This window comes from Myiozetetes cayanensis, unplaced genomic scaffold (assembly GCF_022539395.1).
Source record: "Myiozetetes cayanensis isolate MyiCay16 unplaced genomic scaffold, myiCay2020 scf12, whole genome shotgun sequence".
In the NCBI taxonomy this organism is placed as follows: Eukaryota; Metazoa; Chordata; class Aves; order Passeriformes; family Tyrannidae; genus Myiozetetes; species Myiozetetes cayanensis.
Window position 1 is genome coordinate 12,685,924 of NW_026086826.1, and position 24,792 is coordinate 12,710,715.

The 24,792-nt window shown below is 48.2% G+C and overlaps 1 protein-coding gene across 5 annotated transcripts in view; it reads left to right on the forward strand.

The window, feature by feature from the left end:
- Window positions 1-20,014, forward strand: part of PDE4B (phosphodiesterase 4B) — a 197,659-nt gene extending 177,645 nt beyond the window's left edge. For 4 of the 5 annotated variants that reach the window (XM_050307439.1, XM_050307441.1, XM_050307440.1 and 1 more), the window contains 9 exons: window positions 6,696-6,789; window positions 10,775-10,953; window positions 11,411-11,509; window positions 11,648-11,812; window positions 12,429-12,528; window positions 13,352-13,506; window positions 13,606-13,728; window positions 15,234-15,416; window positions 18,003-20,014. In XM_050307439.1, the coding sequence (XP_050163396.1) occupies window positions 6,696-6,789; window positions 10,775-10,953; window positions 11,411-11,509; window positions 11,648-11,812; window positions 12,429-12,528; window positions 13,352-13,506; window positions 13,606-13,728; window positions 15,234-15,416; window positions 18,003-18,368 (1,464 nt within the window). In that variant the 3' untranslated portion in view covers window positions 18,369-20,014. Of the gene's footprint in view, window positions 1-5,032; window positions 5,955-6,695; window positions 6,790-10,774; window positions 10,954-11,410; window positions 11,510-11,647; window positions 11,813-12,428; window positions 12,529-13,351; window positions 13,507-13,605; window positions 13,729-15,233; window positions 15,417-18,002 lie in introns of those variants that run through there. The other variant, XM_050307442.1, reaches the window with a different exon arrangement.
- The last annotated feature ends 4,778 nt before the right edge of the window (window positions 20,015-24,792 follow it).

The window sequence follows — 24,792 nt, forward strand, 5'->3', positions numbered from 1 at the left end:
TTAGGGTGAAACGGGCTCGGTTTTTTTTATTTAAGCATTTAAATACACCTTCCTATCACCCTCCATGTGAGTGCCTAGAAAGGAAAATCGATAGGAATTGTGAAGTAACAAGGACCGCTGCAAATTTGTTTGACACGGTCCTTTCTGTAAGTGATGTAAGAGCAGGAAAACACAGATAAGCAGGGTTACTGCTCCTACAAATTAAAGAATTTTAACTCTTGACTTGCAAACCTGCCAAGAAACAACAAAAGAACTGCTCCATACTTCCAAAATCCAGGAGTTTGGTGTGTTTAAGGGTTCAGTCTCTGTGCAATAGAGGAATGAAATCTGTCAGGACAAGAGGGCTGGGTATAACAAGCTTCAAGCTTCTCAAGAACAGGGATGATATTAATCCCATTTTTTAAAAAATCTGCAGTAGAAGTGTCCCATCCATCCCCTCTGAGCACCCAGAGGTCCAGACAGAAGCATTACACACTGGTTGTCTGACCTGGTTGCCATACACATGGATGAGTAATTTTCCTCCTGTGTGTAAATAATTTCCGACGGGACTCTCGTTCCCGCTCTGTCACACGGGCAGGTGAGCGTCAGCTCTTTCCAGCTCCCAGAGCTGGGCATCCAGCTATTCCCAGGAGAAGAGCTGTTAAATGGAGTTGCACCAAAGTTTAATTGCGCCTCTGGACCTGCAGTAATTTACCCGGGTAATTAAGTGAGGAGGATTCAGCCCAGCTGCCTCTGCGTGGAATCAAAGGCGAAAGTAACCCTTGTACCACAAATCCTTTTGTTCTGGGGATTTCTAGGAGCGGTGGAGGAGCGAGGGATGTAACGTTTGCGTCAGAAGGGTGGGTCGCCGGGAAGAGAGTTTATAAACACTTTAACACACTGGAGATCTGCACTGAGATTCCTCCATCAAAGTGTGGGGTGGGACCCCTCTCTCCATAGGTACTCCAGGACAGAGCCCTACAGCATCTGAGCAGCTCTTTTATCTTGGAATTGCCCTCAGCTCCTGCAAATGACTAAAACTTTTTTAAGCAGCCTCTTTGCATAAGGACTCTTGGCCTCAGGGAACCCCAGCTGGTATAAATTGACTTCAAAGGATTTACATCAGCAGCAGATAACATCCTCCTGTCTTTATAATGCCTGTGATGCACCAGGAACACCTCTGCTGCTGTACTCCAAAGGGGAATAGGAACAGGAATAACAGCAGGATTTATCACTGGAGCCAGTGCAGGACTGAAAAGGTGAAGAACTGTGTGTCCTTCTTCATGGCTTTCCCTAAGAGAGAAATAGAGTTGTTCCTTCCATAAAGAGCCAGAAGGGTGGGAATTTCCATACTGAAGCACCAGGGACATTTCCCCATTCCCATCTGAGTCATACCAAAGAATCATGGAATGGTTTGAGTTGGAAAGGACCTTAAGGCCCATCCCATTCCACTCCCTGCCATGGGCAGGGACAACTTCCACTATCCCAGGTTGCTCCAAGCCCTGTCCAACCTGGCCTTGGACACTTCCGGGGATGGGGCAGCCACAGCTTCTCTGGGCAACCTGTGCCAGGGCCTCGCCAGCCACAAAGTCAACAATTCCTTCCCAATGTCCCATCTAACCCTGACCTCTGGCAGTGGGAAGCCATTCATCCCTGTCCTGTCCCTCCAGGCCTTTGTCCAGAGTTCCTCTACACATCTCTTGCAACCCCTTTAGGCACTGGAAGGCCACAGTAAGGTCACCCTGTATCACACACGGTGGCCCCAGAGCCCTCCCAATGCAGTTGGGCTCCTACATCTGGCAAATTCTATCTTAAATTAGGCCAAAGTTTCTTCTTCTGCCCCACACTGCAGTGAAGGAGTAAAAGCACATATTGCAACTTCTGGTGGAGAAAATCCCTAAGCAGCGAGGGTTTGGTGTGGGCAGGCAGGAGGGGAACTGTGAGTGAACTTTCCCAATGGTAATCAAGGAAATTACCGCCCGCACGCACGACTGGAAAGCTGGAAAGAAACTGTGATTCCCTCAACCAGAGGATGCATGGGATAGGGTCACTGCTGGTAATCAAAGAATGATTCAATTCTGGTAGACTTAATTTGGTGCAGATGACTTCTGCAGTTACTTCAGAGCATGCAAAACAGGAAAGCTCCACGCAATGCCGTGGCTGTTTCTCACACAACCCTCCAGATGGTTCCAGAGTGTGGTGACTCGCTGGGGAAGGTCAGCTGTACTGCCATATGCCTTTGGATATGGAAAATTGCAGTTGGGCTTCATCTTATTTCCATTATCTGCACTCTTCTCATCAGCTGATTGTGTTAATTGGATGGTCCTGTGGTCGGAGTTTGGTGTAGAGGGAAGGGAGCACTGAGCTCTTTTCCCAGTTTTAATTCTTTTTAAGGGAAATACCCTTGAGTCATTCCCTCCTGTGTCCACCCTTGTGTGTGCATGTGCCTCAGTTCCCATCTGTGCAGCAAGGCTATCAGTGCTAAATTCCTTTGGAAGAGGCACTGAGATGATTATTAATAATGAAAATCACAGCACAGGCCCACGTGCTCCTGACGGGTGTTACCGTAATTGCCCATGTTGACGATGGGCATGACCATAATTATGAGGGGAGAGAAGGAGCTCTCTGAAGCCCCATCCCTGTGTTTGCCTGGCATGGTGCAGTTGGCGTTTTCTCATCACTACCTGCAATCTGTTTGTTTTACCCTTTGCTGTCGCATCAATTTAAGGACCTGATCGTTACAGAGGTTTGCTCATGACATCAGCCATTGATCCCTGCAGAGGCAGCAACCTGCTTGCTCCCTGCAGGCAAGTGGCAGAGCACTTCCCAGGGCATCCTGACATCGAGGGTAGCTCAGGAAAAATCCCAAATACACCCCATGAGCAGTGAAGACAGCCAGCATGCCTTGGTCCATGCTGGACTGTATGTTTCTGAAAGGGCATCATGTTATTAAGTAAATCTTGCTTAGGTGCCAGCATCGTTCGGGTGGCAAATCATAATAATCTTTGCAAATCCTGTGGGAATCCCCACAGCTCCGTGGGTGTCTCAGCTGGGTTTGGCCCTGATAGTCCTTCTAGCAGTGCTGTGATTCTGCTGCCTGTGTTTATAAAAGGTTGCTGATTCAAAGTCTGGAAAAGTGAAGGAGATTAAGGCTGTTGGAGGAGCTGTGTGGGACAGATTCCCTTTTACAGATCGGATATGAGGATCCTGAGGTTGTTTATCTGTCCTCATCTCTGCTGCAGATGGCTTGGGTGACCTTGTACAGACCATTTAATTGCTCTGTGCTGCTGTGAAAAGGGAGCAGCTGCCCTTTGTGCTTTATGGAGCCAGTCGTGAGGTAAAGGCATTTTTATCAGATGTTTGTCCATCACTTGGGATCGTTTAACTGAAAGGAGTGATTGTATAGAAAACCCAACTGATTCAGCTGTGCTTAAAAGTCATTTGTGTGATCATCTGATGATGGTGTTTTCCTTGAAAAGATAAAGGCCTCGATCCAGAGAGTTTTCAGCACATGCTTGGCTGTCAGGCTGTAGGAGTGCTCACGTGTCACTGGCTGCTGCTTGTGACCAGTGAAAATACGTCACTGTAAGGAGTGATGGGGTCAGAGCTCTCCTCCCCTTCCATGGCCTTTCTCTGCCTTGGTTTTCATCCTTGCTGCCACTCATGCTCCAGCACTAAGGCTCCTCTTGGGAGTTTCAAAAGAGTTTTTGTCCCTCTTGGTTGGCATGGAGTGTAGAGGAGACTCTGTGAGCCAAAACCCGTGGCCCAGTGCTGTGGAATGTCCTCCTGGGCAGCCAGCATCCTTCACATCCTCCTGCTGCCCATATCCCATGAGATATCCACCTTCACATACATCTTCTTCCTTCCTGTATCACATGAGACAGTATTTAAGCTGTTTGAGTAACCTGCAGAGTGAGGCCTCGCTGTGTGACATTGAGAGTAGGTTTGGATTACAGATTGGGAAGGAATTCTTGGCTGTGAGAGTGGGGAGGCCCTGGCACAGGTTGCCCAGAGAAGCTGTGGCTGCCCCATCCCTGGAAGTGTCCAAGGCCAGGTTGGACAGGGCTTGGAGCAACCAGGGGGCAGGCAGTGGAATGAGATAGGCTTTAAGGTCCCTCCCAATCCCAATCATTCCATGATTCTATGATGGCAGGGCAAGGCAGAGAATGCTGCAAGAGAATCATGGAATCACAGAATTTTTGAGTTTGAGTTGGAAGGGGACCTTGGAGATCATCCAGTTCCAACCCCCTTGCTGTGGGCAGGGACACTTTCCACTATCCCAGGTTGCTCCAAGCCCCATCCATCCTGGCCTTGGACACTCCCAGGGATGGGTCAGCCACAGCTCTTCTGGACAACTTGTGGTAGGGCCTCCCCACCCTCACAGGGAAGAATTTTTTCCTAATAGGAAAATGGGGAAAATTTCCTGAGAGGAGGGAGCAGGGATGGTGGTGGCAGTGTCCCTGGCAGGTAGCACCCCATCTTTGGTCTGCACAGACAGCCACAGGGTAAGAGGGAGGTACCATCAGCTTCCCACCTCTGATAAATAATGAATTCAAGGAGAGAAGAAGGTGGGTCACAGCTTCCTTTGCTCCATGTGCTTCTTGTAACTGAAGGCTGAGCTGGAGTCCCATCTGGATATTCTGGAGCCATGTCTTGTCCAGCCTGGGCAAGTAGGGAGCAGGGACCAGGGGTGCAGGCTGCCCCCATGCCCTGTGTGTCCCACAGCATGTGAGGAAGCCTCGTGCCATCCTGCCAAGCCAGGCTGGTAACAGTGAAGGTGGCTAGAGAAAGGAAAAGATCTCAGAGCAAAGATGGCCCTTTTATTCTGGGAATCCTGGGCACTGCTGTGTGGGGTGTTACAGGCAGCAATCACCAAGGACGTCCTGGAACAGCGGGGGAGCTGCACATCCCGGTGATCCCGTGCTGGGGGCTGTGTCACACACACAGCACAATGGGCTTTTCTTTTGATTCCATGCTAAAAGGACAGCTCCAGCTTCCTAATAAAGGGAGTGCTTTTCAGTTTGAAATTAAAATTGTAGAAATCATTCAGTCTTGAAATTCAGATTGTGAATCATAGAATGGTTGGGGTTGGAGGAGACTTTAAAGCTCATCTCGTTCCACCCCCCTGCCATGGGCAGGGACACTTACAAGAACACATTCTTGTGAGGAAGAATTTATGAATTGCATTTGTTACAGATTTAAGGTTATTATTAGTTTATACCTCTTACCTGGAAGATATTTCCAGTTTGTCAGGGTACATTTTGCTACATTGCTACATTTTGCCCTTTACCACATAGGAGAAAAAAAATTATCCTACTGAATATGTGAAAACGATGCTTTTAAAATTCCATATATATACCTGCTTTGAAAATCACAGTCTCTGTAAGGATGAGGATTAAACAAAGCAGGAATGGAGAAGAGATTGCTGCCTACTTTTGCCTTATTTAAATATTCCCCGAGCTTCCTCCATTTTAATCTCCCTTAAAAAGATGGCTGTTACTAAAGCTGGCAGCCCCTCTGAAAGCAGCATCATTTTTCTGGCATGGTGTTCAGCTGAGCGAGCCTAATGTGGAGTGGGGACCCCCTTCAGCCAACCGAGCAACCGGGACGATTCCCAATTCCCCAGTGCTTCCAGCCATCCGGCTGAATCCGCTTGGATCGGTCCTCGCTCCTTTGTGCAATCCCTGATTTCATTCCTCTCTCCTGCGAGCACATCCACCCACGGGCAGGCTCGGCAAGGATGCGATGCCAGGCTTGGCTTTGTCTGGGATTAGCAGCTGCCGGGCTTTGGGGGATCGCTGGCTTTGCTGAACGCTGATTTTTTTCCTGGACTGGGGAAGGGGGTGTCCGTGTTCCCAAGGAGCTCTCCTGTCTGACCGACGATTTCTCTGGGAGGATTTGTGGACGGTAGCGAGGAGTTTTCCAAAATGCCTGAAGCAAACTATTTGTTATCTGTATCTTGGGGTTATATTAAGGTGGGTGTAATTCCTGGAGGATTGTTAATGGCTGGTTTGTTTTGTGCTGTGTTGCTTGGATAAAACCTCCATCAGGAAAAAAATGCTTTTTAAATGGTTATTTATATGTATTTTGGCAAGAGCTAGACATGCGTGTAGTGTGCATGCAGAGTACATGTATGGAATTTTTTTATCCCTTTGGGAATTCAGTGTTGCAGGATAAAATGATGCAGCAATGAAAATGTTTGATTATAAAATCAGGAGGATCATAGCATGTATATGTGGGGGAATAATGTCCGAATCCTTCATTTTACTGTAATGAGCTGAGCAGATCTTCAGATTTATGGCATATTTCTCCTCTGGATATGCAGTTGTCTTTTCCTTGCATAATACAAAATGGAGAAAACTTTAAAAATCCAGAGCAGGAGAAGGTTATAAGATGGGGAATTCTAACCTAGGCAAGAATTTGAGCTTTCAGAGCAATTACCTGAAACGTTATTTCCTCATTTGTGACAGTAACAACTAATGTGCATCTTTGGAGGAAATTAATTGTGTAGTTTAGTGGACTGAAAAGAAATATCTAGTCATGGTGATGCTGAACAGTATCTAAATGAAACCGAACCATGGCTCCGGCTCCATTCCAAATATCCCCAGAATTTTGCTTTTAACATCTCATTTGTGGACTTGCCTGTGCTAACACCGGATTGATTTGGGAAAGGATTCAGAAAAATGCCATCTTTGTCTGTGCTCTTCCCCTCCCAGTTCAAGAGGATGCTGAACCGGGAGCTGACACACCTCTCCGAGATGAGCCGCTCCGGCAACCAGGTGTCTGAGTACATTTCCAACACTTTCCTGGGTAAGGAATCACATCCCAAGCTTTTGGGTGACTCAGAGAAGGATTAATGGCAGCCTAATCACTGCTTGTGCCCAGCTTTCCTTTGGGACAGAGCATTACTGAAATATGTTGGGGTTTTCACTTTCAAATGGATATGGGGAGGAAAATGATAGTGTTTGAGTAAGTCTATCCACAGAGGAATTACTTCTCTAAACCATTGGATTTTGCTGGGCAGATTGAATGAGGCTGTTGGTAGCTGCCTTATGCAATTCTTGATTTTTGTGTTGACCTTATATAAAGGACAAAGTCACACAAGCCCAACTTGCAACTGCTGCCTCCTTCAGCTGCATCTTCCCTTTCAGAGACAGGGTTCAGATTAGACTCAGCCCAGACATTTTATATATTACTTTGTGTGAATTTGCTCATTTTGCACCAAAAGCCAGAATAAAGACTAAAGAGAATATTTTGCATTTCATTAGTTTTGCTGGAGCTCACAGCACTACTGACATGAATGAATCCTCTGTGTCAACAAGTATATTTATTATGAGAAATAGAATTTTCTGTGGAAGCAGCTTTAGAGTTTGTGACCATTTGCATATAAATGATATGTAGCAAAGTACCCTCATACATATCTCTGAGTTCAGCAGCTCCAAACAATGAGAAATTTGGGATACTGGAGCTCGTGGAGAATCGTGCCCTGGGGTTAAGATGACCCTGAATGCATTCACTGCATGACACACAATTATTTCCATTAAGGGATTTTAAAGTGATTCCAATGGCCAGTTGCAACTGCAACTGCTGTCTGCATTTAGGACACATCACATCATTAATAATCCATGGAAGTCTGGAGCTGCTTTGTGGGATCCAATGACCCTGTCTTAGTGCTCAGCTTAACCGTGACATCCAGAATATGAATTAAAACAAGGAATTAGGAGCAAGGCTGTCCAGCTGCCAGCCAGCAGCCACTGCTGGGAGAGCCTGGGATACACAGCATGGCCACAGTGGCATGTTCAGGGAGCTGGCTGGTCATCAGCTCTTCCCAGTAGACACAAGTCTGTGGAACAGGATGGGCCACAGCTGGAATAGCATATGTGGCCACCAAAAATAAACCACACATACACTAAAGTCAGGGAAGTCTGTAATTCAGCAGGGACTGATTAGCTGGAGCTGCTGCTGGTGCTAAGGGGGTTGTGTTATTCATGGAATCATGGAACCTCAGACTGGTTTGGCTTGGGAATGACTTTAAAGGCGATTCAGTTCCACCCTCTGCCATGGGCAGGGACACCTTCCACTATCCCAGGTTGCTCCAAGCCCCATCCAAACTGGCCTTGGACACTCCCAGGGATGGGGCAGCCACAGCTTCTCTGGGCAGCCTGTGCCAGGGCCTCCCCACCCTCACAGGGAACAATTTCTTCCCACTATCCCATCTATCCCTGTCCTCTGGCAGTGGGAAGCCATTCCCTGTGTCCTGTCCCTCCAGGCCCTTGTCCCAAGTCCCTCTCCAGCTCTCTTGGAGCCCCTTTAGGCACTGGCAGGGCTCTAAGTTGTCCCTGGAGCCTTCTCCTCTCAAGGTGAATACCCCCAGCTCTCCCAGCCTGTCTCCAGAGCAGAGGGGCTCCAGCCCTTGGAGCAGCTCTGTGGCTTCCTCTGGACCTGTTCTAACAGGTCCATGTCTTTTCAATTCTTTCTATTCCCATAGTCAGGCTGGGTCAGGCAACTGCATTTCCCGTTGCAGGTCTGGACAATGGTCTGTTCATTCCTGTTCTGCTGCTCCTCCTGTCCTCAGTGACAGTGATGTCCCTATATTTTGTGGCAGTGTGAGGCCACTCAGCCACTCAGGGCCGTGGTGGTGCTGAGTGGTGCAGGCTCTCCAGACTGGGCCAGATTGCAGCCTGATTGTTCACATTAAAAAAAAAAAAAGAGTAAAGCTTTTAAAAGAATCATCAAGCTATTTCAGGAAGTCATGCTGTTACATTTTTTATTAATTACTTTTTCCCCCCTAAAATTTGGTTTGAAATTAAATGAACACACAAAATAACAGGAGTCTACAGCTGAGGAGGTTGAACAAACAAAAAAAAGAAATATGTGGGTAGGACATTCATTTATCTCCAAGCAGCATTTGTTGGATTGGGCTTACTTACAGATATGAAAATCAGATTATGTGACTTTATTCAATCTCTTAATTTTATTAGAGCCTGCAGTGACAGGACAAGGGGGAATGGCTTCCCACTCCCAGAGGGCAGGGTTAGATGAGATACTGGGGAAGAAATTCTTCCCTGTGAGGGTGGGGAGGCCCTGGCACAGGTTGCCCAGAGAAGCTGTGGCTGCCCCATCCCTGGAAGTGTCCAAGGCCAGGTTGGATGGGGCTTGGAGCAACCTGGGATAGTGGAAGGTGTCCCTGCCTGTTGTGACAGGGGATGGATCTGGGTGACCTTCAAGGTCCCTCCCAACTCAAACTGTTCTGTGATTCCATGGTTAAATGAGCTGAGAAGGCACCAAGAACTGATGTCCTCTGCAGAGGGTCCAGTCCTGCAGTCATTGGGCGCAGCTTTTGATCCATGTCAAGGTCAAAGATGACAAACAGTGGTTTTATCATTGGCCCCATCACATAAACAGGGAAGATCATGGTGCCCTTTTGGGACAAGTTCTACCTAAGGGCTGAGGGGTGTTGCTGCCACCACTGGGGAAACTTGATTTAACAAATCAGAGATTTCTGTCCAAGAATGTCCATTTTACACTGCCTTAATGTTAGTCATTGCTAAGGAGATTATGTAGAGGAAAGTCCTTCAGTGGTTCAGCAAAAACACACAAGGGAAACACCCACTGATGTCAGCCAGGCTGTTGCTGTGAATGATGGCTTCTTTCTTAATTGCAGTGCTGCAGACACACTGATAGTTCTGATTTCAGAGGGTTTTAATTAAGCCGAGGCAAAAGTAACTAATGCCTACAGGCCTTGTCCCTCTGAAGGTCCTCAGGGATGCAAAGGTGCAGAGATTATTGTAGCCTTTTCTACAAGTCCCTGAAAAATTATTTGTATGGAAGTAATGAGCCACTCTTATCTCCACTTTAATGCAGCAAATAAATCAGCTGTAAGGGCAATAATTAACATAATTGAAGATATTTACTTATTTATTTATTAAACACATCTCCACAGCCAAGTTTGTGCCTATTTCATGTGGACTAATATTGTTATTGTCTCTGAGAATGGCAAGCAGAATATGACCTGTACTTTTATGTTATTCTCCACATATTTGTAAAGGACAAACCTTTAATAAATCAGTGTCACCAATTTGTTACTGGATTAATGTTCTAAGAGCAGGGGATGTTGACCCAGTAACTACCAATGTAAGGAATGGGAAAATACAAACTTTTAAACTTTAATGAGGAAAAATGTGTTGTTGGGATACATATATTTTCCTTACAATAGGTAATAAAAATTAATTGGGATTTAGCCATGAACAGAACGTGATGCCCCTCAGGCATGGAGAACCACAGAACCATTTAGGTTGGAAAGCCTTCTTAGACCATTAAGTCTAACAATTCCCAGCACTGCCAAGGCCACCACTGACCCATGTCCCCTAGTGCCACATCCACACACAGAGACACATTCCTGGACATGTGCTGTGTCCCCAAGCCATGCACCATGAAAATGGCTACAAGGAAAGCAGTCTGGTCTTAAACAATCATAGAATATGCCAAGATGGAAGGGACCCATCAGGATCATTGAGTCCAACTCCTGGCCCTGCACAGGACACCCCATAAATCACACTGGGTGTCCCAGCAGGGCTCAGTGGCAGGTTCAGTCTTTCAGAGGGGAACCAGAGGTTGTGTCACTGTTTTGCTTTGGGTTTTGGGTCCCAAAATACAAGAAGACCCCCAGCAGGAGCACGTGGGTTTGAGCTGGTGTGCAGAGCCACTTAGTGAGCTCTAAGGGTTGATTTTGGGGGGTGGGATCGGTGCTTGTTCTGCAAAAAGTGTTGACTCATTTCACCTTGATTTGTTACAGACAAGCAGAACGATGTGGAGATTCCTTCTCCCACCCAGAAAGACAGAGAGAAGAAGAAAAAACAGCAGCTCATGACACAGATCAGTGGAGTGAAAAAATTAATGCATAGTTCAAGCTTAAATAATACCAGCATTTCACGGTTTGGTGTGAAAACAGAAAAGGAAGATCATCTGGCCAAGGTATGACAGATTCTTGCCATTCAGGGGGGAACTTGGAAGCTGGGAAAGGACTGGATGAATGGATGCCCCCCTTGTTAAAACTGTAATCAGTAATCCTGCAGTGATGTGGCCATTACAAATGTTGTAATTAATGGCAGCAGGCCCTAACAGTATATTCTATGTTTATAAATACTTGTAATTATCCCTAAAATAATAAGAAGAAAAGTGATGAAGGCTGAGGAGAGCAATTATGAAACAGAAAATCAGCCCTTCGCAGTTACTCTGTGTTCCTGTACTATATTAAATACACATATTCATGCACTTACATAATTAAAATAATTATTAAATTTGCATATTTTGGAACTTTAGGGGAAGTTCCAAGATAGAACTTCTTCACACCAGAAGATGTAGTGCAAGTGAGAAAAGCCAAATTGTCTGGAAAAGTAATGTAACCATTCTCTTTTTGTCCTCTCAAAAGGAACTGGAAGATCTGAATAAATGGGGTCTGAACATATTTAACGTGGCCAGGTATTCCCACAACAGGCCCCTCACCTGCATCATGTACGCCATATTCCAGGTTTGTCACTTCCTGCCCACATTTGCCATTCTTTTATGGCACTATTTTAATTTCTTATTGCTTTCTGATTTGTTGTCTTCTCCAGCATGACCTCCTTACCTGATACATGCCTGTATGTTTGTATCTTTTATTACACAGGAGCGAGATCTCCTGAAAACATTCAAGATCTCCTCGGACACGTTCGTGACGTACATGATGACACTGGAAGATCACTACCACTCGGACGTGGCCTACCACAACAGCCTCCACGCTGCTGATGTTGCCCAGTCCACCCATGTTCTGCTCTCTACCCCTGCCCTGGATGTGAGTTACCTTGTTTGAGCCGAGTTGTGTTGGGCAGGGTTGTGTTTGAAGGTGGGATGGGCACTTCCTGCTCTTCTGAGGGCTCAGTTTGCTGGCAGGGACTCCTTCAGACACTGATCTCTTCTCTTTGAGGACCAAGAACAGGACCCAAGGGAATGGCCTAAAGTTGTGTCAGGGCAGGGTTAGGTTGGATCTCAGGAAAAGGTTCTTCCCCCAGAGGGTGGTTGGGCACTGAACAGGCTCCCCAGGGCAGTGGTCACAGCACCAAGGCTGCCAGAGCTCAGGAGTGTTTGGATGATCCTCTGGGGCACCTGGTGTGACTCTTGGGGATGGGCCTGTGCAGAGCTAAGGGTTGGACTCAATGATCCTGTGGGTCCCTTTCACCTCAGTATATCCTGTGCTTCTGTGATTAAGAAATTTCAGCAGCAGCTCTGCCTGAAATCGCTGTTTCATCTTCAGGAGCACAAGCTGCTTGTAGACCTTTCTTATGAGTCAGTGGCTTGTCCTCAGAAAACTAATTTTAAAAAGCACAATTTGTTTCTCTAAATCAGCCTCCCAAACTGTTGGGGGATAAAACCTAAGGACCTCTTTGACAAATTCCTTCCTTCCTTTGTAGGCTGTCTTCACGGATTTGGAAATCCTTGCTGCGATTTTTGCAGCTGCAATTCATGATGTGGATCACCCCGGGGTCTCCAATCAATTTCTTATTAATACAAGTGAGTTTTGTTTGGAATACAATCATAACTTCATCCACAAATTTGGAAACTAGTGGAAATGCTTTTTCCATTACATAAATGATGACTTGCAGACTGAATTGCCTTCTCAAAATATTGTGCAGTAAATGAGGGAGACATTTGGAAATGAAGAAATAATTAAAATGAAATTCCTGACAAAGGGAGCTATTGTAGTGCAATTTGTAAAGTACCCTTGTGAATATTACTACTTGCTAACATGTAATAATTCTTCCAGTCCCGAGTGCAAATTTTACCATTAATATAAGAGAAATAATGCTATTGCTATTGACAACCATAAAGCTAAATATTGTGGCTCATATTGTGTTCTGCGACAGGCTGAGCGTGTATTTTGATTCCAAAATATGGGTATTGTTCTGTTTTGGAAAGAGTGTATGCAGGATTCTGTTGTCAGTGACTCTGAAGCCGTAACTAAGTCAACTGAGTATTATTTTGTTCACTAAGACTGAGCAAAGGCTATTTGTACTATAAACATACATGCTGGGGTTATCAAACCACAGGCTCTTGTCACTCCTAGAGCAAAAAACAATCACAGAATCCTGGAATCATTTCCTTCCATTGCCTGCCATGGGCAGGGATACCTCCCACTATCCCAAGTTGTTCCAAGCCCTGTCCAACCTGGCCTTGAACATTTCCAGGGATGGCACATCCACAACCTCCCCAGGCAAGGAAACCCTCCCTGATTTATTGCTCCCAGATAAAACATTTCAGTGCCCAGGACAAGTGTTTGCTGTTTGAAGTCACCCATTTCACATGCTGGAGTCACATATCTGTGTTCCTTTGCTAGATTCCGAGCTGGCCCTGATGTACAATGATGAATCTGTCCTGGAGAACCACCACCTTGCTGTGGGTTTCAAACTGCTTCAGGAGGAGCACTGTGACATCTTCCAAAACCTGACCAAGAAGCAGCGTCAGACACTCAGGAAGATGGTGATTGACATGGTATGAGCTGTGCACGCTCTGCTCCTCTACCTAACCCAAAAACTGGCTTCTTTGTGTGGCTGCCCCTACTGACATCCTGTTTTTTCCCCTTCTGTCAAGGTGTTGGCCACTGATATGTCCAAGCATATGAGTCTGTTAGCTGATCTGAAGACTATGGTGGAAACTAAGAAGGTGACCAGTTCAGGAGTTCTCCTTCTGGACAACTACACTGACAGAATACAGGTATGGCAGCCAAATTTCCTGGATTTTGTGTATTTTGTTCAGGATGAAGAAACCACGTTACCATTTTTATTATGTTTTATTATATTAAATTGAACATATATAGAAGGTACTGACCTAAATGTTCAGCACGCATATTCTTCTGTAATAAGAATGGCTGCAAGGTGGTCCCATGTATTTCAGGTGAAGGGGATTATGGGTTTTGTAACACTAAGAGCATCTGAGTTCAAATATGCATGTTCTTCTGAGGTTAGTCCATAAGGCTGAATTTTTGAGGGCCCCCAAATTTCCGTGCTGCTTTCTCCCATTTGTGTCTTCTGCTATAGCATTGCAAGAATTTTAATTTATGGCTCCAGACTTAGAAGCAACTCACAGTGAGCTGAAAGTAGTGATGAGCAGTCTATTCCCTATATCGTGTAATTCTTGATTTACAGAAATGACGAAGCAGTGCTGGAACAGGGTTACAGAGTGAGCAGGACAAGATACATTCTGATCTGCTCTGCACTTTGATGACCAACTTCTTAAGAACAGGCTCATGGGAAAACTCCTTCAGTTTTTATTTAAGACTGCTGATGTTAAGACAAGTCACTTTGCTGCTGTCTCAGTCCTTCTGGCCAGTTAGTCAGGCACATCTTGTGTGTGTCTGGAAGGGATATTACTCATTTAATAAAGTAGGAGCATTTAACCTACTTCCATGAGAGCGTGGAAATGGATTTTGAATGGTGGGAAGCACCTGCATTCAAAAACAAACCTGTGTGATGTCATTAACATTGTCACAACTGCACCCCATGTAAGTCTTGAGATGTCTGAACACCAGAGAGCATGTGTTGCCTCCGAAGGGACTGTGGCAGCTGGGCTCATCTGTGGATATATAGAATCAGAGAATCACAGGCTGGTTTGGGCTGGGTGTGACTTTAAAGCTAATTTAGTCCAACCCCTGCCACAGGCAGGGACACCTTCCACTATCCCAGGTTGCTCCAGGCCCCATCCAGCCTGGCCTTGGACACTTCCAGAAATGGGGCAACCACAGCTTTTCTGGGCAACCTGTGCCAGGGCCTCACCACCCTCACAGGGAACAATTCCTTTCCAATATCCCATCTAACCCTAGTCCTCTGGCAGTGGGAAGCCATTCCCCCTTGTCCTGTCCCTCCAGGCCCTTGTCCCAAGTCCCTCTCCAGCTCTCTTGGAACCCCTTTAGGCACTGGAAGGGGCTCTAAGTTGTCCCTGGAGCCTTCTCTTCTCCAGGTGAACACCCTCAGCTCTCCCAGCCTGTCTCCAGAGCAGAGGGGCTCCAGCCCTTGGAGCATCTCTGTGGCCTCCTCTGGACTCGCTCCAACAGGTCCACGTCTTTAGCGTGGTATGATGGAACAATGTTAATATTTTTATGGACTGTTTCATAATCAAGGAGTCTTGTGGTCAGATGTTCTGCAATAAGCGAGCAGATACAGATTGAAACCGTCTCCTTTTTCCATTTGATTTTATGAGTTTTCTGTTTAACGTAATTGCAGGTTCTCCGAAATATGGTACATTGTGCGGACCTGAGTAATCCCACAAAGTCTTTGGAGCTGTACCGGCAGTGGACAGACAGGATCATGGAGGAGTTCTTCCAGCAGGGAGACAAGGAGAGAGAAAGAGGAATGGAAATCAGCCCGATGTGTGACAAACACACTGCCTCGGTGGAGAAATCACAGGTAATTGGCCCTGAGCTGCAGTTCGTACTGCCTGAGCTTGGAGTTTTAAAGCAGAGACAAAATTCATCTGCTTTCCCCAGCACAATTAGGCAATGAGCCAACTGTTCAGAGGGTTGGTTCTGATCGACCCTGACGTCCAGCTGTGCCTGGAGCTCACACAGACTGATGAGGCTGCTCAGGCTCCTCTCTGTGCCCCTCGGCGTCTCCTCATTTCCAAACGCGTGTTCATCTTGCCCTGTTTGTGTCCCAGTTTCCAGGAGGAGTTGGTTTCCCTTTGTTCCCCAGGCTTGAAAAGTGCAATTCTGCTCTCCCCATCCTCCTGCCAGGTCTTTCCTGCTTTCACACCCTCTGTTAATTAGCACCTCCTAAACGTACTGACATTGTACCCTGGGCTGGACATTTATAGCAGTGCCAGCCCCATTGAACTGCAGGGTAAGGAGCTTTTCCCAGCTGAGTTCCACTTCAGGACACTAGACAATATTCAGGACAGTTTTGTAGTGCATGATCTATCTGGTGAAGTTAGAGGACTGATGGAACTGCTGTGTGCAGGGTGAAGTCACAGAAATATTCATTTATGTCAATACAAACCTTAAAAGGAGCTGGATTTGCCCCATTTTTTGAGGTGAACCGGCTCATCCCTTGTTCTGATTCATAATTAAATGGTTTCAAGCTCAGATTTTGTTCTGACCTTTGTAGTACAGGCCATAAAATTTCACCCAGATAGTCTGTAATGAAACCAGTAATTTATGTTTGCCTAAACATATTCCAACTTTTATATAATGGTGTCTTGGTTGTTGTTTTTGAATGACTAGAGCAAGTCATCATTGAGGTTTTTCGGCTTGAATAAGTAACAGAATTGATGATAATTATTTCCAAATGTCCTCTCAGGCTAAGCCAAGTGGTTTCAAAATTATTCACTCAACCGCGTGGTGATTTTGTTGGAAAAATCTGTCTTATTTGTTAACCTAACAAGAAATGAATCCTTCAGCCAGGCTTGGCCAGAAAATGCCCATGTGCTCCGCATGTGAGCTCCAATGCAATATTTGTTTCACATATGCACTTCACAGAGGCTTCAAAATGGCCTTTTTGCTATGCAAAAAGCACAGGAATTGCACAGAATGGCCCTCATGGAAATCTCAGAGGAAAAAGGGAGGTGGCAATGTCCATGCTGGAGGGAGAGAAGGAGTTGACTGGAAAAGAGTATGCGAGTACTGCAGAGCTTGAGATGTCACCTCTTTACATCAAAATATTTTAGGATCAATGCTGAGCCATGTGGTTATTCCATGTTATTCCAGTTTCACCATGACCTGGGATGTTTTTAAAGAAACAGTGATCCTATTAATGAGTGCTGATCTTTACCCATTGCTGCTGTAGAGCCCTTGAGCATTTTGGGTGGCAGCAAAGCCGTGAGCCGACCATACAGAATCCTTTTTTTTTTCCCTTTAAAAGTGCTCCGGAACATGTGCTGCAGGAAATTTTCATCACCTTTTTGTTTGAGCTGCCTCAACTGTATGTTACAATTGAATGTTAATGGTTCTATTGACATCCTGTTGTGTCTGAAGGAGCCATGTGTGATTTCCAAAGCAAACATCTGCACGTTGGGGCTGGCTCCTCGGAGAGCCATTTTCCTGCTGCACAGAAACCTTGTCCAGCAGAGCGAGGAGAAGTGACACATTCTGCCAAGAGGGAAGAATTTCAATCCTCTTTATGGCCATTCAGTTTTCTCCATCCTGGACGTACGTCCTCTCTTAGTCAGACAATTGAAGGATGATTTAGCTCAGAGCTTACGCCGGCGGAAGGACTGACAGACTCAGCCACAGCCCTCACTCTTTCCATCGCTGACACGTCACTCCAGGGGAGGCAGGCCTGTCCTCTTCATGCAGGAGGAGGATTCTTGGGATGAGCTGACCTGCTTTCTGGGCTCTTTCCAAAACAAAATGAAAGGAAAGAGAGTCTCTAGCTGGGCCAGCTCTGCAGAGAAACACAGTGGCTGTTCTGGCAGACTGGAGGAGAAAAACTGAAATGTTTAAAGCTGCAGGAGCATTAAACGGTTCAGAACAGGCACAAACCAGACACTGTAGTAAAGTACACCTAAAGCTTGAACTGCAGTCCATAAGGCAGGGACATTGGGTCTTGGGATGGCTGCTTGCCTTGGGAGCACTGGTGTATTCCCAGCTCTCAGCCAAGTGTGTACCCTGGGATAAGGGCACAGTGGCCATAAATGCACCAGCCTTGTCCCCGGTCACCAGGGAATTCTATCTGAGAGGAGCAGGGATATTTAAAATCCCACTTGCTGCCAGGGATGGAATTGGCAGTTCTATATCTTGAATTTCCTGTTGGCTCCTGCTGTTAGTTAAATTTTAATCCAAGGTTTGATTCTGGACAGCAACCTAACCCAAGGTTGTAGGTGGAATTCTGGGTATCAGATGATTTTGTCCATAATTATGCTGTGCTGGTTTGGGGACTTGCTCTGGGGTGGGGATTTTGCTTGTAAAAAGCTGGTATTACCATAAATTGAACTTTTTAGACCCACACCTTCTCCTAGTCATTCTCTTCCCCTAAGTATGAGTGTTCCTGTGTTCCCAGGTGGGATTCATTGACTACATCGTCCATCCACTCTGGGAGACGTGGGCTGACCTGGTGCAGCCCGATGCCCAGGACATCCTGGACACGCTGGAGGACAACAGGAACTGGTACCAGAGCATGATACCTCAGAGCCCGTCCCCTCCCCTGGAGGAGCGGGGCCAGGACTGCCAGGGCCTCATGGAGAAGTTCCAGTTTGAACTGACGCTGGAGGAGGAGGACTCGGACGGGCCGGAGAAGGACGGCGAGAGCATCGGCTACTTCAGCAATACACAGACACTCTGCGTGGCCGAGCCGGGGGAGGAGGAGCCCCAGAGGGAGGCAAACATAGAGATTGTGACAGAAGACACGTCTCCTGTCGACACATAATGTCCTGGACCCATGTGAGTGGATTTTAACACTTAAGGAGCATGCAAGCAGTCTCACGGACAGCCTGCAGCGGGGTCTGAGGCCTCTGTCCCACAGTGGCTGAAAGACCTTCCCAGCTACTTGAGATTGGAGTCAGGGTTAAAGATCGTGTAGTGAATGATTGCTCAGGAAATTACCAGGTGATTTACGTTGTGGTTTGAGCCTTGTCAGCCAAGAGCATCGTGTTGTCCTGGAGCTGGCTTGGGTCGGGACTGAGGCGTCAATGACACATAACTGAGAGATTTTATACTGTTAGTTTTGGAATTTATACCAGTTAGACTGATAGAAACTACTGATTAATAACTCTCCATATAAAACCTGTCCACCCAACCACCTGTCTGCAGACCTGTGTGCCTTCTTTGTAAACACTTTCATGTCTTTTCAAGAGTCTCTTAATTAAATACACGGAGTTTAGTATTCAAAAGCGACACAAAGTGTTTCAGAATTGATGGATACTTTTTTGATTCTTCCTGTTACAAGAAGCAGTCTTCCTTTTTTTCATGGGCAATACCTGTCACTTTATTGCAGTTAATCACTTTGACAGACTAAACAGAAGGGGAAACCCTCTGGTTTGCATTACTGCACCTTTAATCGTCTTCTTAATACCCCTGGTGACCCGTTTTAAGTCACTTCATGCCATCGTGCACCATCTCTGTTCTCTTGCTTGGAACAACAGTATTTTTTCCTCACAGGGTTTGGTTTTGTGGTGAGCAGGACAGAGGACAGGTTGTTTCCATGGCACAGTGCAGTACGTACATGAGTAAGGCAGTGTGTGACACACGTTCCCCCTCGGCAGCTCCTTGGAATTTGCACGCTCGGATATTTGTGTTTCTCTCGCCTCTCGTCCACGTTTCCTAGGTTTAGGCCCACCATCCTCCTCCTGCACTGCCTCGAGCTCTAACACCTCCATTACTGTTTATAACAGTGTATTTATTACGTAATGTATATACTGTAATGTTTTGTAAGTTATTAATTTATATGAATTAGCATTGCCTGTCGGCGGCGATGTTAACGGTGTAGAAAACTCGGAATAAGAGTTGCCTTTTTTTCTTGTAACCTTTTGTATTGCATAAAGTACAAGAACCTGAACATAGCTGGAGAGACAGACGCAACCCAGGAAGGGCATTCGGGTGGCAGCCGCCCGTGGGAGGGGGTGACACCAGACCCCAGGGCAGTTGGGAGTTAACAGAGAGAGGGGAAAGCGAACAAAGAAACCCCCCTGAGAACGGGCCGGCTTTTAAATGTCACGTTCCAATTTCTGAACAACCCAATGTGAATTTCTATGACAAAAATGTGAACTGATGTAATAATTGTGCTGTGAAACTTCCTCTGACAAAGCTTGTCCGGCATCGTGAGCGGTGTCAATCTCAGTTTGTAAAATATGTTTCAAGCTTTTTGGTCCAACTTGTGACTAACTAGTTAATGACAATAGCACAGTTGTGCATGATCAATGGGTTTGTTTGTCTGTTGAACACTGCATTGTTCCAGGTGGTTATTTTATTGTTTCCAAAAGTTTCACACAATGTATGTTATAGTATTATATATTGTGTTCAGATGCATTCTTAAGAGATTTTTATATGAAGTGAATAAATGAAAGCATGACCCTGCCTGTGGCTCTTCATGATGCTTTTGTCAACAAGTCAGTGTGAGCCGTGTCACCATCACTCGGGGGACAGCAAAATGGAACCCTCCAGGCCCAGAACATGCCTCTGTCTGAAACCCAGAACCCTCTCTTGGCCAAAACCCAGGACCCTCCCACAGTCAAAACCCAGGACCATCCCATAGCCAAAACTCAGGACCTCCCACAGCTGAAACCCAGACCTTCCTACAGCCAAAACTCAGGACCTTCCCACAGGCAAACCCAAAACTGTCCCCCAGCCAAAACCAGAGCCTTCCGGAGCTGAAACCCAAACCGTCCAGTGGCTCAAACCCAGAACCCCCACAGCCCAATCCCAGTGGACATGGAGGAGCCCTTGCCTTACGCACGGGAAGAGGAGGGTTCCTGTGTCCAGAGGGCACGGCCACCCTCCATGGTGGGCTGGAGCCCGCGGCCTTCCTGGCGGGGCCGGTGTGGCGGCGACAGGAAGGCGGGCGCAGACAGGAAGTGATGGCCATGCACCGGGACGGCCCCCGGGCCGCTTTCATGTCCCGGCCTGACCCAAAACAACCGACTTTCCAGTAAAAAAACATCCTGCTGACAGGCACTCGAGAGGACACGGGGACTCTGTGCCGCCCTCGCTGTGGCAATGCCAGCGATGCCCCCACTGGGGCACCGTGTGAGCCTCCACAGGCTTTTCCTGGATTCTTTGGCTCCAAAGTGAAGCCACGTGAAAGCAAGTGTGGATCCCTCATCCCACATGCATTTTCCCACACAGCACTCCATGGGAGCAGCAACTGCCAACCCACCTTCCTGCAAATCCCTCCTATCCCAGTGGAAGGGGTTTCAGCCTCAGCCCACCCTGGGCTTGGCAGCCAACTCCAGCACCTCCTGGGGGATTCTCCCAGCACCATGCCAGGGGGTTAATAGTACTTTCTCTCCCAGGGAATTCATGGAATCCCAGAATGGTTTGGGTTGGAAGGGACCTCAAAACTCATCCAGTTCCACCTCCTGCCATGGGCAAGGACACCTTCCGCTATCTCAGGTTGCTCCAAGCCCTGTTCAACCTGGCCTTGGACACTTCCAGGGATGGGGCAGCCACAGCTTCTCTGGGTAGCCTGTGCCAGGGCCTTCCCACCCTCACAGGGAAGAATTTCCTCCTAATCTCTAATTCAAATCTCTTCTAGTTAAAACCATTCCTCCCTTCACATCCTTTCCACACTCCTTTGCTGTGCTGGCTGTGTCCTGCTGTGGCCAGCACTGTGCCCACGGCTCCCAGAGACGTGCAGAGATGGGAAACGGGTTATTGGGCTGGAAAAACATTGGCAGTTCTGGGTGGGGAAAGTGCCTAAATAGGACAGAGAGCAGAACTGGGGCTGCAGGTGAAGCATCCGCCCCGCATCCAGAGGTGTGTTAGGGGAGATGATGTGTCCAGTGGTGTCCCTGGCTGCGGAACCAACACAGGGGTTCTGCCCTGGCCTTGTCCCCTCTGCTACACCCCCTCCCCTCCAGCCTTCCCTTGCTTTATTCCTGTCCTTTTTCCATGACCTAGTTCTGCCAGGCAGTAGCTTCCTCATGAACACGGGAATGCAGCAGCGCAGTTCTGGTGCTGAGAGCAGCTGCCTCTCCCTGCTCCTTCCCAGCAGCAGCGGGAAAATGCTCCAGTGGCCGCTACGCTGCAAATCCAACCCAGATCCCTTGTTTCCCTTCCACTTTTGGGGTGGGAAATCCCAGTTTCAGGTGTGAGGTGGTTTGATGGCTCAGTTTCCTCAGTTCCTGGGGGGATGATGATGATGCCTTGGCTCTGCTTCCCCATCCTCACATCCAGAGCTCCTGTGGGGTTTGCATGGTTTTGCTCAGCATGGGAAGCACGTCAGTGTGGAGGCAGCGATGCTGTGCTTCCTCCTTGCTCCAGAGTGGCCCAGATGGACAGGGTTGATGGATCCTGCTCCCCCTCCCTGGTAGTCCCCCCAGCCACTTCCAGTAGCCTCCCAGCAGGTCCTGGAGGGGCTGAGGTGTGTGGGGTGGATGGTGTGGAGGGGCTCAGGACCTCCAGGCTCCCGGGACACAGATGCTCACCCTGTCCCCTCCATGCTGCCGGTGTCAGTGATGGATGTTCCCGACAGCCCCCGAGTGGCAGCTGTCCTTGTCCCCAAGGACATAGTTTCCTGCTGAGGCCATGGAGCTGGGGTTTCAGGGGGATTTCCACCACCCACAGGCGTCAATCCTGAGGATGAGCACTGGGAGCAGAGCTGGCCCTTCCCAGCTGCCCAGGGTGCGGGGACAAGGGTCCTGCAGAGCCCCCAGCGCTGCCAGGAAACTTCTGACCCGGAGGTCGGAGTTGTTCATGGAAACCATGATGCAGAGAAATAAAATAATAAACCAGCCTTGTTGCTGTTTCCCATGCAGCACAGGCTGCGCTGCTGGGGGTGGGGCTGGATTTCCATGGGTTTTTTCCCCCCAGTCCATAGGAGTTATGAGCGTGGGTGTTCCCACCTGCCCAGTGATGTAAGACAGAGCTGAAACAAAGGACAAGTGACAAGACAAGAGGAAATGGCCTCAAACTGCACCAGGGGAGGTTTAGTTTGGATATTAGGGAAAATTCCCTCATGAAAAGGACTGTCCAGGTTAGTGGTTGAGTCCCCCATCCCTGGAGGGATTTAAAAGTCGTGTGGATGTGGCACTTGGGGACATGGGGCAGTGGTGGCCTTGGCAGTGCTGGGGGAATGATTGGATTTGATGGGCTCAGAGGCCTTTTCCTACCTAAACAATTGTGTGATTCCATGATTCTCTGCCCGTAGTCCACAGCCCCATGTCCCTCTGTGTGCCAGCCAGCAGGACAGAGCATTTCCCAGGTTATAAATCCAATCACAAGGATTTGTGAATTGCCAGAAGTGGTTTGCTCACCGGGGAGATTTGGGTGCCACTGGTGCAGAGTTCACCTAAAGGTCCTACAGATGAAAAAAGAGAAATGAAAATGTGAAGCACTGACAGTTTTGCAGTCAAAAACAGGAAGGAGCTGGGGGCTGGTGCACAAAGAGCAGATTTTATCAGGTCTGCGGCGCTGGAACAGAGCCGAGTTCTCCCGGCACCGGCACCTTCGTGTGAAGGGGAGCTGTGACTGGCACAGGGACAGCACTGGGATCCAGGGCTGGCCAGGAAGGACAGGGTAGGTTGTGGCCCAGCTGATGTGGTTCAAGATGTGTTTAGGTGGTGTAACTCTCCCAAATGTCCCTTTTGGGGGGACACACGGAGCCCAATCCCAAGGTCTCCCTGTTCCCAAGTATTCCCTTCCCCAGGGGCACCCTAAGCCCTGCTCTTGCTGCATGATTTTTGCTCTGTTGGAGTATTTCTGCCATCCTTGTCTGATGCTGTCACCGATTCTCTCATTGCAGTGCTGGGGACATTTGGGATCACAGAGCTCTGTCTCACGAGAGACTGTGGTATGATCACCCTGACGCAGGGGCAGGATGGGCTCTGCAGCCTCCTTATCAGTCCAGAGCGGGGTCTCCTGGGGCATCCCTTGTTGTTATGGGGTTGCCCATCCTGTGATGTACCGCTGGGAGCACTGGGATTCACGTGCTGGGAACTGGGCAGAACTTGTCCTGGTGGCACAGTCATGCAAGAGGGGCCAAATGCTCTGCTTGCTCCCGACCGCTGGTCCAGCTGTGATTTGGCCCTGTTTTGGGGGCTGCAGGGGTGCTGGGGCAGGGAGGACACATGGGGGACAGCAGGACCAGGTGTGCACGTGCTGCCTGCACGTCTGTACAGCCCCGTCCTGTCCGTGCACATCTGTACGGCCCCGTCCTGCCCGTGCACAGCTGCACAGCTCCATCTGCTGAGCTCCCGGACGCTGCACAGCGCAGAGCGCCGGGAAACTCCACGGCCGGGATATGCACGGCGGGAATGGGGGTGTTTGCTGTAGGGTCGTGCCCTGCAGGGACACGCAGAGCCGGACATGCTCTGCAGGGACACACACACGGGGTGCACAGCTGGAGCCCCCCGACAGCTGGGACGGTTTGTGGCAGGGCCCCAAACAGCTGGAGACGTGTCCAGCTGCAGTCCCACACAGCCAGGGCTGTGCACAGCTGGAATGGTGCACAGCTGGAGTCCTGCACAGCTGGGTGTTGAACACAGCTGGGTGCTTGAGCACAGCTGGATTCCCACCTAGGTGGGTGCCTGCACAACTGGAGCCTTGCAGAGCTGGATTCTTGCACATTATAACCATTCATGGCTGGATTCCTGCACAACTGGAACCCTGCACAGCTGGAACTCTGCACAGCTGGAGGCAGTGGCTCCAGGACTGTGTTGGGGTGCTCACCTTCGTGAATCCCTCTGCCTTCACTGCCCCTTTGAGTCGATGCTTCCCAGCACAGCCCCTCACCCTCTCCCCGCTCTGACACCCTCTGGCATCACTCCCTCAGGCTCCCTGGGAGCTCCCAGGTTCACCTTCACCTGGATAATGTGCAGCTGGTGGAATCCCACCTGCCCTGCCTGGCCCACCCCCCAGCCTCAGCCCAACTCCTTTGTCCCCCATTACATCCAACACCACCTCCAGCTCCCACACATTTTTTTGGTGCAGTTTTACCATCTAGGTCTTGCAGAAAATCCTTTTATTTACACAGGAGGAATAAATGGTTTTCCCTGGCAATGTGGGGCAGGGTGGAGAACCAAACACATGAAGGGCATCTGCAGTGCTCGACCAAATGTGGCGTTGCCACCACATCACATGTGAGGAGTCAGGAGGCTTGAGGTCACACACTGCAGCCACAGCAAGGGTTTGACTTC